General features: G+C 35.5%; 1 protein-coding gene across 23 annotated transcripts in view; it reads left to right on the top strand.

The window, feature by feature from the left end:
- The window catches only part of TRIP12 (thyroid hormone receptor interactor 12), a 149538-nt gene that overhangs the window by 49509 nt on the left and 82910 nt on the right, over positions 1–17119 (top strand). For 12 of the 23 annotated variants that reach the window (XM_036253463.1, XM_036253474.1, XM_036253470.1 and 9 more), the window contains exons 3-4: positions 7090–7212; positions 8050–8852. The exons of 1 other annotated variant lie outside the window; for it this stretch is intronic. In XM_036253463.1, coding sequence (XP_036109356.1) covers positions 7090–7212; positions 8050–8852 — 926 coding nt within the window. The remainder of the gene's footprint in view (positions 1–7089; positions 7213–8049; positions 8853–17119) is intronic. 10 more of the 23 variants (XM_036253483.1, XM_036253481.1, XM_036253479.1 and 7 more) reach the window with 3 other exon arrangements.

Below are 17119 nucleotides of genomic sequence, written 5' to 3'. Positions count from 1 at the left end.
AATAGGCCAAAAGTAAATTGAGCTGTACAGTTCTCTTTAGGGGTCCATCTCTTCCCATGGTTTTGATTACCTTCAATCCCTCTGCCTTTTTACTTTTCACAATAACGTAAGCATTGTAGTTTACTCACTATCCTCAATGTACCCAGATCATTGACTATACAGAATTTTTGCTTTTGGTGAATTGCTTCTAACCCTCTCAGTCTGTTATTGTAAACTGTTATTAAGGACAAAAATCTAGATCCTTCCACAGGCATTTAGGCCCTAGCCTGTCCTTTCAACCTGTTTCCTACTTATCTCAGTGCTCAGGGAAATTCATATAATTTGCTAGGTGCCTTGTGGGTTTCATAATTTCCTGCCTCTACCTTTGCCTATTCTGCTTTTGATCAGAATGCTGTTTTTCTTCAGCTCTTCATCCTTCAGGGTATGGTTTAAATGCCATGTGGTCTGTAAAGCTTTTATTTTCTTGCTACAAGTAATTTTTCCCTTTGTTGGGAAGTTTTTTGTAGCTGGTAGACCACTTTGTTTTATGAAACTCTAACCTCTTTGAGGACAGGAATTAGATTGTGTGCCATTCATATTTATATACCCTGTTATGACATGATATATTTGAATTGACAAGCCTAAAAAATCTGTTGAAATGAGTAGTTTGATACAGTGTTTACTATCAGTTTCAAAAGCTTCCCCTCTATAGTGTATGTCATATAATGTATTATGATGCCCCTTTGGTATCTTGAATGAAAAAATATATAAAATGTTTGCTTACACACTTTAGAATCATCAACATATAATGTACAGGGAATTTTACAAAAGTACAAATAAGCAAAAGGAAAGCAAGTGATAACAAAACATTGTCTCAATAGGTCAATTCTTTTTTTTTTTTTCATCCTCACCCGAGGACATTTTTCCATTTTTTGCACAGATAGAGTGGGAGGGAGAGAGAGGAAGAAAGAGAGAGAGAGAGGGAAACATCGATGTGAAAGGGACACATCGAGTGGCTGCCACCCGCATGACCAACCAGGGCCGGGGACAAACTGCAACCGAGGTACATGCCCTTAGCGGGAACCGAACCCGGGTCTCTCCGGACCGCAGGTGGATGCTCTAACCGCTGAGCCAAACCGGCCAGGGCTCAATAGGTCAATTCTTGATGACACTATATTCAGATGCTTGCATCTATATTTGAATTTACTGAATGTGACAGCTACAACAACAGACTTAAATGCCATAATGTGACTTTTTCAAAATGATACATGTCTCTTGGTTAAGCTACAAAACACAAATAAAACCCTTGTTGATTCCTGTGCATTCCTGGACAATTGAACATATATAAAAACCATGCAAAACAAATCTGAGGAATTATAAGCGTATTTTTCACCTAGGTCATAGTCAGATTGCAAATTTTTTCCTAAGGTCTTCATCTACTACCAGTGCTATTTGAAATATATGAGTGATGGGACAGTTTTTCATTGTGCTTGACTGTTTTATATATTACATGAAATCTACCTTTAGTTTACACCTGCTAGAGACCAATAGCACTTTTATTTCCCAACATATGTTTTCAAAATGCTCCCTAGAGGAGGAACCACTGATGTTTAAAAACACTGCTTTGTAAGATAGATAAGAACGTCTTTACTTCATATGACAGAATCATTTAGTTATTTTGCCATAACTAAATATGGGGACTGTTTGTCAGACCAATCAGGCTCTGTTTTATGATTGAAATATATTAATGAATTTTTTTAAGTGGTTTAAGTGAACTTTTCACCTTGATTATTGAAAATCAGATGCTTATTTATAACATGCACTTTATAGTATCATAAAGCATTTAATTTCTGAAAGGCAAAACTATAATATAACAATTGTATATAAAATATAAAAGCATAAAAGTGTGTGTATGTCTGTATACACATATAACAAATTTGAAGGTGTAAGTAAGTCCCAAATCTTTTATATTTCATAATAGATATGTGTATTTGAATTGTGAATATGTCTGGAATTAAAATTAATTTCAAACAGAATTTAAGATTGTAATATAAGAAGTTAACTTGCTACTTGTAACTAGCCACTATTCTCATCTTGCCTAACATTAAAATAAGAATGTGCTTTTAAAATTTTTTAATCCTCATTCGAGGATATGTTTTTATTGATTTTTTTTTTATCCTCACCCGAGGACATTTTTGCATTTATCTTCAGATAGAGTGGGAGAGAGAAAAGGAGGAAGAGAAAGAGAAACATCCATGTGAGAGAGACACACCAACTGGTTGCCACCCACACGACCTCATCCGGGGCTGGGACAAACTGCGACTGAGGTACGTGCCCTTAGCGGAAACTGAACCCAGGCCTCTCTGGTCCGCGGGCCTATGCTCTAACAGCTGAGCTAAACCGGCCAGGGAGATTTCTTTTTAGAGAAAAAGAAACATTGATGTGAGAGAGAGACACCCATAGGTTATCTCTTGTATATGCCCCGACTGGGGATTGAACCCACAATTTAGGTATGTGCCCTTGACTGGAAATCGAACCCGCAGCCTTTAAGTGCATGGGATGACACTGCAGCCAGCTGAGTGAGCAATCCAGCCAGGACAAGAATGTGCTCTTTGATACAAGGTTTTGGCCTCTTTCAGATGTCCTCTGGACTAGAGATTGTTTTTTTAATACTTTGAACTAGCAAGGATTTTACTAAATACCTGTAAAAGTAAATTAAAATATTTAAACGTGACAGCCACTATGATTTGCCTAAAAGTGAACTAGAGGCCTTTGAGACTTGCTTTCAAGTTAATCTTGAAATCATATAACCCAGAGTTGATTATAGTCTGTTCTGTAGCAATGTGGGTTTCTTTAATGTGAGTGAGCCCATATATACTTGGTAATTAGGAAAACGCTGTCAACATAATTTGGAAGTACTGTTGGTTTACAACTTTCCTTACAGTGTTAGTATATGAACTGAAATGGGTATAGACATTTGAATTAAAGAAAAGGATTTGGTAATAATCTATGAAGATCTTATGAAATATCTGAAAATCTTACAGAAATGATTTGAAGAAATCATTTAGTGCAAGAAATAGCTAGTTCAAAACTTCAGAACCGTTACACTTTGCTCTGTGTTAAACATTTTCAGAAAGCTCAAAACCATTTACTCCTGTATTTATAAAGAAAGAAAATATCAAAAAGGAAAGTCTCCCTGGAAATGTATTTTTAATTTTGTTGAAGCTGGTCTTAAAAGAAAGTGTCTTTAAGTTTACACTTAACAGGAGGAAATACAAAAACAAGACTCCAAAGAATAGACCAACTGTGATTATTGGTGCAAATGTTAGTAGAAATTTAATCTTTTATTAAAATTGATGATGTTTTGGTTAGGACTTACAAAAATAACATAGGTTTGAGTAGTCTGTGCCCAACCTTATTTTTACCATTAGCCCAGTTATTTTTAGTGGGTGATTTTTCAGCATGTGTCATATTTTTCAGGAACACACCCATGCCATGATAGAGAAGCTCTGAACCATACACACACCCACACCCATCCACCCACCTGCCCTTGGGCTATAATTTACTAAATGGACTCATTCTGTGCTACTTAAAAGAGTTTGTCATGAATTTTACTCTACTGTTCTTGCAAATTTGATTTATAGTAGATATAAATTTTACTGGATCTTAAACAAACTTTTTAATAAAAATGTTGAGCATTAAGGTTTGATAAATGAGGGCATTGGTAAAATGAGCTAAAAGGAAGCATCAAGATTCGTTTAGTGCTGAATATTGTGATATTGTAATTGGCTATTCTAGATTGGGTATTATTATTTTATAGAGATTTACTTTATAATATTTTGAGAATTAATAATTTATAAATGGGTATAATAAAATAGAGCCCATATTTGGAAGGTTCCATATTGTTACTTTAAGGTACCAGCTGGTTGCCTCCTCCTCTTATGGTAAGTGAAGAATTGGAAAACTATGATCCATGGGCCAAATCCAGCCTACTCTCTGTTTATAAATAAATTTGAGTGGAAGGTGCCATGTTATACTTTTTTTTTTTTTTTTGACATAGTATCTCCCACTAAGCTGAAAGTATTTACTACCCTTTAAAGAAAATATATTAAGACCATGCTAAACAGTAGGCAGGACAGTAGTGATCAGTATTTTATAATATTGTGAGATATATTTTTAACCATTCCTCAGAATGTCACACTTAAAATAATTTTAAGAAAGGAAGAATTGAATGAGTGTGGGCATAATTGGATTTTAACCACTTTAATGAGCCTCAGTTTCTAAGATGATTGGATATTGTTAACTTTTTTTGGTATTCTGATGTTGAGAGTTTACCTGCTAAATTCTTTAATTCATTGTAGGTGTTAGTAGGAATATGAAAAATGTAGAGGTATATTTGGGTGGATATAAAGTTAGATGTGTTTTAAGACCAGAGAACAATTTATTTGGGTTGAAGAGAGGGGGACTGCCACCTCTACAGTGGAATCAGCATTAGGTTGATGCTGGTCAGTTTCTGTTGACAAAGTAATGAATATTATTATTATTTGTGAGATACACTAGGGTTACACTGTGACTTTTTTTTTTTAGCATTGATATTTGAATATTTAACTCTCTGAACATTATTACAAAATTGCCTAGCTTTGAATGGATAACATTTTTGTGTTTTGCTTTTAAAAAAAATTTATTGAATGATTGGAGAGAGAGAAACATCTATTTGTTTTTCCATTTATTTATGCATTCATTGGCTGACTCTTGTATGTTCCCAGATTGGGGATTAAACCCACAACCTTGGTGTTTTAGGACAACACTCTATTCAACTGAGCTACCTGGCCACGGTGATGATGTTTTGTTTTTTAATATGATTTTTAAATTATGATAAAAAAAGTCAGGAATATTTTAAATTTTATCATTGAAGTAGAAACTGATTCAATTAAATTGATCTGTAGCACACTTTATGCAAATAATAATGTGGTACCCTGGCCGGTTTGGCTCAGCGGTTAGAGCGTTGGCCTGCGGTCAGGAGAGACCCGGGTTCGGTTCCTGCTAGGGGCACGTACCTTGGTTGCAGTTTGTCCCTAGCCCTGGTTGGTCGAGCGGGTGGCAACCACTCGATGCGTCCTTTCCACGTTGATGTTTCTCTCTCTCTCTCCCTCCCTCCCACTCTACCTGAACAAAAAATGGAAAAATGTCCTCGGGTGAGGATAAAAATAAAAAAAGAATGTGGAGAACCTGAGTGACTTATTGTTGTATGGGTATTACATTATATGCCTTGAAAGTGGAATGTTATACCTTCCTTTAAAAAAAAAAAATTAATATGAAATTATTTGAAAAATTTCTCAATCTCATTTCTTGAAAGAAAAAAAAGTAGATCTCTCGGATATGTTATTAAAAATATAGTAAAAACAAAAGCAGGTCCTAGAAATTAAATCGCTCTGATAAGAAACTCATAGAATAAAGCAAAATTTCAGTTTGCATTGAAATAATGTTTAGGAAAAATAAAAACTAAGTCTCAGTCTATAAAAATCTCACAAGGTTCATTTGGCTATACCCAGAGAAAATATATACCTTGAAAAAATATATATTTGTTACTAAAGTGAAGACTAAGACACTTGAAAGACTGACCTAGAGTTTTTTAGTAGTTGATCTTTTACTATTCTATCATAGATTATAACCTTAAAAATAAATATTACAGATCCAAGAAATATTTTCTTCCAATGAGAAGCTAATTTCATATCTTCTTTCAAGAATCCAGTTTTGAATTCTTCTGGGAAAATGCAATAAAAAATAAAGATACTGAAATGAGAAACCTTAGATCTAAATCTTCTTAAAGAGATGGTAGAACTTATATGATGTGTTAAGAACTGTATGGCATCCTTACAGTTTTAATTAGAATTTTTGTGTGAAGTTTTCAGTGGCTAATTTCTAAGCTTCTTTGAGACTGTGTTCAGAATGAAAGCCTTTAAAAAAATTTTTTTGACAAAGTAAACAGCTTTGGTATTAATGAACTTTGTTCTCATTAGAACATGCTCTTTGTTATTTACATGGATGTTGGCTGTGAATTACATAAATAAATTGCATCTGTTACCTTCATATCTCACTTCTATAATACCAGCTTTTCTGGGTATATATTAATGCATAGTTCCTTTGCTTGTGTAAATCTCATGTAACTATTACCAGGGGTTCAAAAAAATCTAATAACTGAAAACATTTTCTTTACTTCCCTCAAACCTGCTCTTAGAACAATGCTGACCTAAGGATTTGATTTATTATAAATACAGATTGTAGCAAAAGTTGATTTACAGTTGTTTGTGTGGAAAATAACACAATAATTAATAAATAATACAAGAATAAACTGTTTCATGTACTCACTACTGTAAACTTACTTTGCTCCATCCTATATAACCTAATCATGTATCAATGATGGAATCTTTTGAGTGTGTTTGGAATATTTTGTTGTATATTCTTCATCACTTTCTTGGACTTGGTTTTGGGTGTACTTTCTGTTGATTAGTGCTTTAAATTCTTAGCAAATATTACTCTTGATTTCATGTAAGTTAATTTACTCTTTAGTTGCTTTTAATGATTTTCTGTGTAAAATCAGCGTGAGAATTGATTTTATCTGCTTCTGCATTTATTGTGTTAACCTGCCTTATAATGTACAATTTGGGTGTCAGTAACATTGTAGGGATCACAGGTTGCCATTTCTATAAACCTTTTAAACTATTATATTTACATTGTCTATTGAAAGTAGTGTTGAGATCTAAAATCCAGATTTGCTTCTTGTAAAATTTGAACATATTTTAATGTCTACAGTAAAATTGTTGAAAAATTTATCATTGCTTAAGCAACTATAATTTTGTGATGCAATTATGACAGCTGGTAATAAAAATGCTTAACTCAGGGAATTGGTTCTAAGGGACAGTTTTTTTTTTCCAGATTATTTGATAGAATAATAATTTAATAATAGAAATATTTGGGGAAAGGGTAGGGTCAATGATGAAGAATTGGGAGGATTTTTTTTTTTTTTTTAATGAAAAAATATTTGACTTTCAGTATTGTATTTGCATCTCATTTTCCTGATAGATTTTTGTTTTGATTTTCTGCTGACAGGTCACATTTAGGGCAGGCAAAACATAAGGGATATAGCCCTCCTGAGAGTAGAAAATCTAATTCTAAGCCACCCAAAGTGCAGTCTAATACTACTGAACTGTCAAGGGGACACCTTTCTAAAAGGTAAATCTTCACATGGCTTATACATTTTCAAAGCAGAATTATTTGCATATGAATCATTGCATAATATTAAAACTTTCCAGGTTATCCAAACATTTCATGATGTATGTTTTATTCTCTGGGTGTAACTTTTGCATTAATAGTTAGTTCATCAACTTTGTAGTGATGTAGATGGAACATACCCTAGACGATGCATTTTTTTCTTGCTTAGAGAGCTATGGGGTCTCCCTTTTTCTTAACAAACCATTATAGGCTTCTGAAATGCCATTTTACCATTTTTCTTAGTTTTTAATTGTCAGATTCATAGGTCATTGGTTTTGTAAGATCTAATTGGTAGGAGTCTTTGAAATGGAATGCGACAAAAAAATTTAATGATACTACAATACACAAATTTCTGTCCTTCATTTTGAAAGTGTATAATTTAATGTTTGTTTATTTTAAGCTTGAATAAAGAAGTTGTGTTTGTTACTAGAGCATCAGTATTCTAGTTTGAACTGGTTCTGAAAAAGCATTCTTTTTCTTGTAATCTGAGTTCTTGTTTTGTGATTAAGAGTGTTAGTGTCAGTAAACTTTGGGCTAAAGAATAAACTTGATCTTTGGGCTAAAGAATTAACCTGTTCTTTTAATACTTTTTTACCATCCAAAGTCACACTCACTTTTTTTTTTTTTTCCAATTTTGAACCTTTCAAAAAGCTGTGTTTATTATTGGTCTTATCAGAAGAACTTTTGTACTTTTTTTTAAAGCATTTGTTTCCACAGATTTGAGAAGTTAATAAATATTATATGACAGGTTTAATGATGGCAGGCTGATATTAACTCTCTTCTTATCTAACCTCTTAGAAGCTGCAGTTCATCATCTGCTGTCATAGTTCCACAGCCAGAGGATCCAGACAGAGCCAATACTTCAGAAAGGCAAAAAACGGGGCAGGTGCCTAAGAAAGACAATTCTCGAGGAGTGAAACGCAGTGCTAGTCCAGACTACAACAGGACCAATTCTCCTAGCTCTGCAAAAAAACCTAAAGTACTTCAACATACTGAATCTCCCTCGGGAACAAATAAGCCACATAATAAGTCAAAGAAGAGACATTTAGACCAGGAGCAACAACTGAAGTCTGCACAATTGCCATCAACAAGCAAGGCTCATACCAGAAAGAGTGGGGCCACTGGTAGTTCACGGAGTCAGAAAAGAAAGAGGACAGAGAGTTCTTGTATAAAGAGTGGTTCTGTGTCTGAGTCAGCTGGTGCCGAAGAGAGATCTGCAAAACCTACCAAGCTGGCTTCAAAATCAGCCACCTCAGCCAAAGCTGGGTGTAGCACCATCACTGATTCTTCTTCTGCTGCCTCTACTTCCTCCTCGTCTTCTGCTGTAGCCTCGGCCTCCTCCACTGTACCACCAGGTGCCAGGGTGAAACAAGGAAAAGATCAGAACAAGGCCAGGCGTTCCCGTTCAGCATCCAGTCCCAGTCCCAGAAGAAGTAGCAGGGAAAAGGAACAGAGTAAAACTGGTGGCTCTTCAAAATTTGATTGGGCTGCTCGTTTCAGCCCTAAAGTTAGCCTTCCTAAAACAAAACTGTCTCTTCCAGGGTCTTCTAAGTCAGAGACATCAAAACCTGGACCTTCTGGATTACAGGCCAAATTAGCAAGTAAGTTTACGGAAAGAGCCTCTTTTTTTAACTAAGAAAATTTCTTTTGGCTTGTCAAAGTGATCATGCTTTCAAGGTAGTCGGGTGTTTTGTTTTCAGTCTTAGGTAGTCTTAGATTTATTACCGTACCTGTGTCTATACAACAGTACATAATAATTGATACCACATTTAGTTTTATAGATACAAATACAAATGCTGACCTTTTATTAATAAACCATGTTTTACCGTCATTATTTTTATCTTTACAGCATCTGCTGCTTATTTTCTAATATCAGGGTGAGACATCAAGTTGGATTTTTTTCTATAACTAGATAGAAAATTATTCCTGTTATGAGTTGCTCTTGACCAGGATCAGAGATCAAATGTTTTTTTTTTTGGTTTAGTTTTTGGTATTGTACATTTTTGATGTATGGAAATACTGAGTTATCAAGTTGTTGTTATTATTTTATCTTCACCAGAGGACTTTTTTTTTTGCATTTATTTTCAGATAGAGCAGGAGAGGGAGAGGGGGAAAGAGAGAGAGAAACATCGATGTGAGAGAGAGACGTTGACTGGTTGCCACCCACACAACCTCAACCGGGGCCTGGGACAAACTGCAAGCGAGGTACGTGCCCTTAGTGGGAACCGAACCCTGGACTCTCAGTAGGCCAACACTCTAACCGCTGAGCCAGACTGGCCAGGACGAGTTATCAAGTTATTAAAATAAATGTAACCAAATTTAATGAAACCATTTTCACATGTAATATTTTATGGCTTTAAGGAGTTTAATCTGTGGACTGCAGGCTGACGCTCTAACCGCTGAGCCAAACTGGCCAGGGCAGGAGTTTAATTTAAAGATGAATATTTCTTATATTTCATACACTGAGGCTCTGGGTCGTAGGTAAATGGGACAGAATATTGCCCTCTTGAAGCTTATAGCGGAGTAGATGGAATTAATATTTGAGAATAATATACTCAAGATCAAACTAGATGGGAGAAAGGGATCTTGAGGTACAGTCTTCCTCTCTTTTTTTCCCAAAAGTCTTCTTCAAGAAGCCAGATGTTCATTTCATTAGAACTGTTTGATGAACCTTTTCAATTTTGCAATTACTGTAATGCTATAAAGTGTTTTTTCTTTTCTATTTAGAGAAATTTTAAAAAGCACACATAGAGAATAATACTGCAATTTTTTAAGCATTTAATTTTTTTTTTTTTTTTTATCCTCACCCGAGGACATTTTTCCATGTTTTTGTTCAGATAGAGTGGGAGGGAGAGAGAGGAAGGGAGAGAGAGAGAGAAACATCGATGTGAAAGGGACACATCGAGTGGCTGCTCCCGCATGACCCAACCAGGGCCAGGGACAAACTGCAACCGAGGTACGCGCCCCTTGCGGGAACTGAACCCAGGTCTCTCCGGACTGCAGGCTGATGCTCTAACTGCTTAGCCAAACCCACCAGGGCTAAGCATTTAATTTTTGTAATATTTAACCAGAAGCTTGGTTTTTGACTATCTTTTCTGTCTTTGAGCCCTCATAGAAAATTTCGATCCACATTTTGACAGGGCTAGAACTTTTTCTTGGTTATTAGAACATTTTATATAGTGTCTACTATTAGTCTTCTCAAAGTTTAGCTAGCATTGATTCTACCTAACAATATTGAATTAGAGCTCTGTTTAGTTTAACCCTACAATCTATAACTACTTTCAGTTGGTCGTTATTAGCTAAGCTTTGACAAGAATAGTAAGTAGACACTAAATAAAATCTTTTGTTTAACCTGTATCATAGGGCTATTGTGACGGTAACATCTTTTACTCCTAGATTGTAGAATTTTGTCCTATTTGTGTTTTAAATATTCAGTGCATCTGTATTTGCACTTGTATTTTGAATTTGAAGGTACAGGCATTGGATTAAGATCAAGATAGATATCTTGAAGTCAAAAGGCAATAAAAGGCTGAGTTAAAAAAGGGACAGCCAACTGTCCATTGGGCCTGCCAAGGACAATTCTTGACAATTGCAGTTATCTGTCTCTGCTTTTATACCTCTTCCCCCTCCCAGCTTTTAAGTAAAGTAGAAGCATGTGTGCATCTGTTTGCATGTGTATTTGTGTGTGTGTATCTGTGTTGATGTCCATGTATGTTCGTGTCCTCATTGTAGTAGTTCTGATCTCCACAGCCAATGGGCCAGGTTGAGTTTGCAGAATGTTTCATGGGATTCACTCCCTGCCTTTCTGTCTTCTAGTCTGCCTTCTTGAAGAGCTCATCTTTTTCAACTCTTTATTTCTAGGAGGGTCCAGGCCCTGGTGAGAACAGATTGCTATTGAATGTTATATCTTTGATTCCTCTCTGACTCCAGCTTTCTTTTTTTTAGAGACAACTCTCTTAACATGATTTTTTTTTTTAATCCTCACCCAAGGATATTTTTGCATTGACTTTTTTATAGAGTTGGAGGGAGGGAGAGAGAAACATTGATGTAAGAGAGAGACATTGATTGGTTGCCTCCTGCACCACCCTGATAGGGACCTGGGATTGAACCTGCAACCAAGGTGTACATGCCTTTGACCAGGCGTCATACCTGAAATTGTTTGGTCTGCGGGCCGACACATACTGCTGAACCAAACAGCCAGGGCTTTAACATGATTTTTAAAAGGAAACTCGACCCTGCCAGTAGCTGGATCAGTGGCATTTCCTTTGTTTGTGAAGTTGCTCTCAGTCAGGAAGCACTGAGAGTTTTGACACTGCCCCTTGCCATAATAAAACCAGTCTAGATAGTCTGTTTAACTCACTCTGCATGTGGTCACAAACTGACTTAGTAGTTTAAAAATCTGTGTGTTCTATGGTCACTAATAAAGCTTTTGCATTTTTTACTGCCACTGTCCTATTTCTGAGTTCTAATTATAACGTAAGCTGTTGAAACAAGAGAAGGGAATCAGTATTTGTTTAGCATCTAATAAGTGCCAGGTATTTTACATATGCAATCACGGTTAATTTTTTTTTTTAATAGTGCTTGGCAATAGTTATTAAGAAAATTTATTCCAAGGAGGTGAAGTAACTTGCCTGAGTTACATTTTATAAGTGGCAGAATTAGGATACCAAGGTGGAGGAATGCGTAACTTTGAAGCTGTTGCTTGCTTTGCTGTGCCACTTATTTTTCACCTGTGTTCTCTGTGTTTTACTGTTGCAACTTCTTTGGATCATTAAGAGATGTTACAATCCCAGAGGAGACAAGATTTTATCTAATTCTTCTTTACTAGTATTGATTAATCTTTAGGGATGAAGACTGTGGGAACCAGGGATTCATATCAACCCACTCACTACTTAGTAAAAAAGCAAGTACCTGACAACTTGTAAATACTTTACATGAATCATCTCATTTGCTGTGTCTGGTACTAATTCCTATCTTACAGGTAAGGAAACTCAGGGTCAGTTGTCAAATTATCTATCCAAGGCTACAGAACTAAGAAGTGATAAAGCCAAGAGTTAAACCCAGGCCATATGAATAGGACTAAAAGGATTGAGTAGATTGGGTGAGCTAAATCAAGAAAGGTTTCCAGAAGTCAGATGGACAGGGTGAATTTTAGGCATGATTAAATGTGTCACTTCAGGAAAGAGTTAAGTAAGAAGCAGTACTGTAAGAAAATAGTACTTGGTAATTTTATGTAAAATTTATAGGGGCAAAGTACAGTACCTTGGGGGGAATATCTGGGTTTCAAGTAATGGTATTTTGGGGGGAGAGAGCTCTTAATATAGAGCTAAAAATACTGGATTTAAGCCCTAGTTCTGCCATTTTATCACCTGGTGACTGGGAAATTTGTAACCTTATTGTAAAATGGGCACAATAGCTATTTGAGGAATAAATAAATATGTGAGCAGACATAGCATTAGTGCTTAGTACATAAGTTGCGTCACTAAATTTAGGGTGCACAGCTGAATTTGAATACCTTAGGAGAGGAAACATTAAGAGAGGCATTTTGAGAATGAAGGATTGATAAATACCAGCCATTTATCAGTTTACAATCTCTCTATCCTTAGAATTGGAAGACCTGATTTGAAGTTACGTTATCTCCTCATAGTTTTGTGAGGTTAGGCAAATCATTGGCAACCTAATTCCTAATCTTATTTGAAGAATGGCAGTATTCATTATTGTGAAGTATAAATAAAAGTATGTGAAAACAGTTTTGTAAAATTAAAGCACCGTATAAACATATAATAGTGCATTGAGAGTTGTTGCTATATACTTGAAGGGCTTTGTATGCATCAGGATTTTTTTTCTAATTCACAGAATTAGATTCAATGAATGGAATCTGAGAGACAGATTTCTGGTTAGTATATCTCAGGGAAACAAAATCTATTAATTATCTATAAAGTAGAGTGGACCTATATTTTGTGAGATAGAAAACATTCCAAATTGGGTAGATTATTTTCTTGAACTTTTAAGAATCTGTGAAGCTTCATGATAAAGCAAAGTTTAATTTTCCAAATTGTCAGAATAACAGTATTTACATATGCTTTATGAAACCTATTTCTATATGGTTAAATATCACTTGAAGAGATTCAGGTTAGAAATTTTACAGTGACTTCTGCTTAACTCAGTGTTTTATAAATTTATTTGACCCACCTGTATTACCTTGGGAGATAGCAGTGGTCAGTGGAACACACTTTTTAGCCAGGACACAAGTGTAGAAAGACCTTTCCTGGTGTGCTGTTTGGGCAACATTAGTAGGCTGCTGAAAGCTTTCTTGGGGAGGAACTAGGGCTGACTAGAGAACTAGTGAGACAGCTACTTCTGTGAGGGGTTTCTGAAGCCTGTGGCTTGCCAGCTGCAGCTGATCAAAATAACTCTGGGACAAAGGTCATCCTATATCAATTGGTAGAAGTCTTGAGGTAATACCCCAGAAAGGGTAGTGTTATGTGACAATTTTTAATGTGCATTAGGAAAGTATTCTTGCTATGTGTTGTTTAACCTAAGCAAACAAACATTCTTAAAAACTTACATAGCATGTAAAACCAGTGGGGCAATGTACTGATACAAGTGATTTTTAGAAATACTTTTATAATGTTTTTCTCTTTCTTTAGTTCTTTTTTATAATTTTTTAAATATAATATTTAAAAATATCTTTGTAATTCATTTGGCTTCAAAATATATTTTGCTATTCTACCTTTTTAAGCTGATTTTGAAATAATTTTACTTTCAAAGTGTGCATGTCTGAATAGTAGAACGTAATAAATGGCAGAGAAATCGAGGAAACAGTTTGTGATCAAAATTTGGGTAGTTATGGAGGTTTTTTTATAGAAAAATTTAAAAGATATTTTCAGTATGATGTATCTATTTGTAGATCTAGTTTCCTCTCCATTATTTAAAGTGGACATCGTGTGCACATTATTAATAACATAGTCAGCAGTAGTTACCAGCTTATTTGCAGCTTGAGTTTCAAACTCTTCTGGTGACTTGCATGCAGCATGTAACCAGTATTAGAACTAGACAAGAACCAGGCAGATGCCGAATTCTGGGAAGGTAATTCTGCTTGGATTAGGACTCTTTCTGTCAGTCTGAGACATGGTGCTTTGTACTTCGAGCATGGAGGGAGTAAATAAGAATGAGTTGAGCAAGAGAAAATAATTTAAAAGTTAAACTCTTGGTTTCACCTATTTGAGTCTTGTAGAGTCATCCCTACTGAGTTTGCAAAGTTGAATTATTATTTAGTCTCCTGAGATGTTGGGTAAGAAGCTTAAAGGTAAACAGTTAAGTATTAAAAGTTATTTATATTATAAGGCAGCTGTTAAAATAATTTAAATTTAGAATTTTAATAGTTTGAATATGCAACTGCTTTGAAAAATTACCAACAATGATTTCTAAAAAAAAAAATTTAATTTTCGAAAATGGGTTGCCAAATTTTAAAAAAAAGGATTAATATGTATTTTTGTATGCCAGGTTAGAATAAGAATTAATTTAGCCAAAGTACATTTTACTAAACTTAATGTAATTTAGTGAAGACTGCTCTTCTATGTTTGAGCTTCTGTATTCTGTAATATTTTTGACACTTCTGATTATAAAATGTTTATTTAAAAAAAGAATAATCCAGACAATACCAAAATGTACAAAGAAGATATATTCAAAATCACTTAAGTGGATCACCAAGGGACTACCTCTTTGTGTGCGTATCCTCAAATTTTTTCTTTATATTTATTAATGCTTAAATGCAGTTGAAAGTCGTTATGTAAGATTTACTATTAAAAAACAGCAGTCTTCCTGCCACGTTGCCCTTTCCTATAGTTGATTAGTTTGGTACTTATTTTAGTGTCTCTAAATTATGTGCTCAGATGTCTACTTGTTTTTTTCAGTGTGAGCACTTTCGCACGTCCTTTATAGAGGATTTACACCACCTCTTTACCCACCAAACTTGTACTGTAAAAACTTCTCATTTTCCCTGTCATGATTGGTGCTCAGTGTTTGTATGGATACATAAATGCTCTTTACAGAGCTATATAGGAACTTTTCTTATACATTTTTGTTTTTACTGAATTATAATAATTACTTTATTTTTGTTTTTCTTTTTTCTTAACCCAATGCCAAGCTCTGCTACTAATTGTCTAAATCTTTTCTCAAGCTGTCTACAGCTATTTGTTTCCTGAAGGCAAGAGGACTCTGGATGGCTGTTCTTACACTGCTTTTAGCCTCAGGATTTTCTTGTCTTTCCTGTTTCCAGATTCCACATATCTTCCACTTGCTTTCTAAAAAGAAGTTCTTATGAGAATTTTAAAAGCTTTTTAATTTTTTCAGATTTTAAGTGTCTGAAAGTAAATTTTGATACTTGTTCAACCAATTGAATATAGAGTTTTGAGTTGGAAATAATTTTCCTTCAGAACTTTGAAAGGGGTATTATCTTTTAGCTTTCGATAACTGCAGACATTCTGATTCCTAATCTATTGTATATGTAACCTGTTTTTCTGGAATCTTGCAGATCTTTACCTCCATTATATAGAAATGTCATGATATTGTGATAGCTGTGGGTTTGTTTTCAATCCTTGGATTGAGCAGCAGTCCTGATTTCCCTTGGGTCTAGGACATGCCCCAAGACTCAGGACTTTCAGCCTTAAAACTACAGTAATCCCAGGCAAACCAGGATGGTTGGTCTCCTTATTATTTCTTTTCTCTTTGGATTTTTATTTGTGGTAATTGTCCTCTTGGAAGGTTCTGATATTAATTTGCTTTCCTTTTTTGTTCTACTTTCTAGTAGATTTCTTCAACTTTTTCCAAACTTTCTTTTTTTTTTTTTTTTAATCCTCACCCGAGGACATTGTTCCATTTTTTGTACAGATAGAGCGGGAGGGAGAGAGAGGAAGAGAGACAGAGAGAAACATCGATGTGAAGGGACACATTGAGTGGCTGCCACCCGCACGACCAACCAGGGCCGGGGACACACTGCAACCGAGGTACGTGCCCTTAGCGGGAACCGAACCCAGGTCTCTCTGGACCGCAGGCCGACGCTCCAACCACTGAACCAAACCGGCCAGGGCCAAACTTTCTGTTAATATATTTTTTCATGTTTGCTATTTTGCTTTTATTTTCGAGAGGTTATTTTGTTCTCATTTCCTTTTTTATTATGGATGAATTTCTTCTTTGAGGACATTATGAAAGAGTTTTCCTTTCTTGTACAGCCCTTATGTAGTTTTTTTATGGGGTTGGTTAGGTTTGGTTTGTTTTTGACCAGAATTTTTCTCAGATTCTGGTAATTCCTCGTTGTTTTCTCATTCTCAGTGCAGGGGGACCAAAAATCTAATTTGTAAGCTTTTGAGTATGTAGATAAGATTTGGTAGGGCTATTCGTTTTGAAATCTCCTCTATCATTATTTTTAGATCTTTTTTCTTTGGCTGGTAAAATTCCACAGGGAAGATTCTTTCAGACTCCTTCTTGGAGGTGAAGGCCTAACTGCTAGAGTTCTGGGGGCTGAGCCAGAGAAGAGACCTAGGAAAGAAGCCATATGTCACCCAGTGTATCTGTTTATTCCCCTCCCCACCGCCCCGCCCCCATTTGTGGTATGGTGAACCTATTTGCAACTGTGAGCTTTAATTGAGAATTTCTTTTCTTTATTTTGTACTTATGTTTTGCTCTCCTCAGGCGAGCGACAGTTACTCAGCTGTACAAATCGGGGAGGGGATTTGGGGAACTGGCTGCTTCATAAACAGCATATCTACCAGTCCTCACTTTTAACTATGAAGTCTGTCCAGAGGTACCTGGTACCATCAATTCCTCAACCTTTTGCAGGATTCTGAGTGTCATTATGATTGGTAGT

This window comes from Molossus molossus, unplaced genomic scaffold, assembly GCF_014108415.1.
Source record: "Molossus molossus isolate mMolMol1 unplaced genomic scaffold, mMolMol1.p scaffold_m16_p_11, whole genome shotgun sequence".
In the NCBI taxonomy this organism is placed as follows: Eukaryota; Metazoa; Chordata; class Mammalia; order Chiroptera; family Molossidae; genus Molossus; species Molossus molossus.
This window is presented reverse-complemented; position numbering and strand designations above follow the sequence as displayed.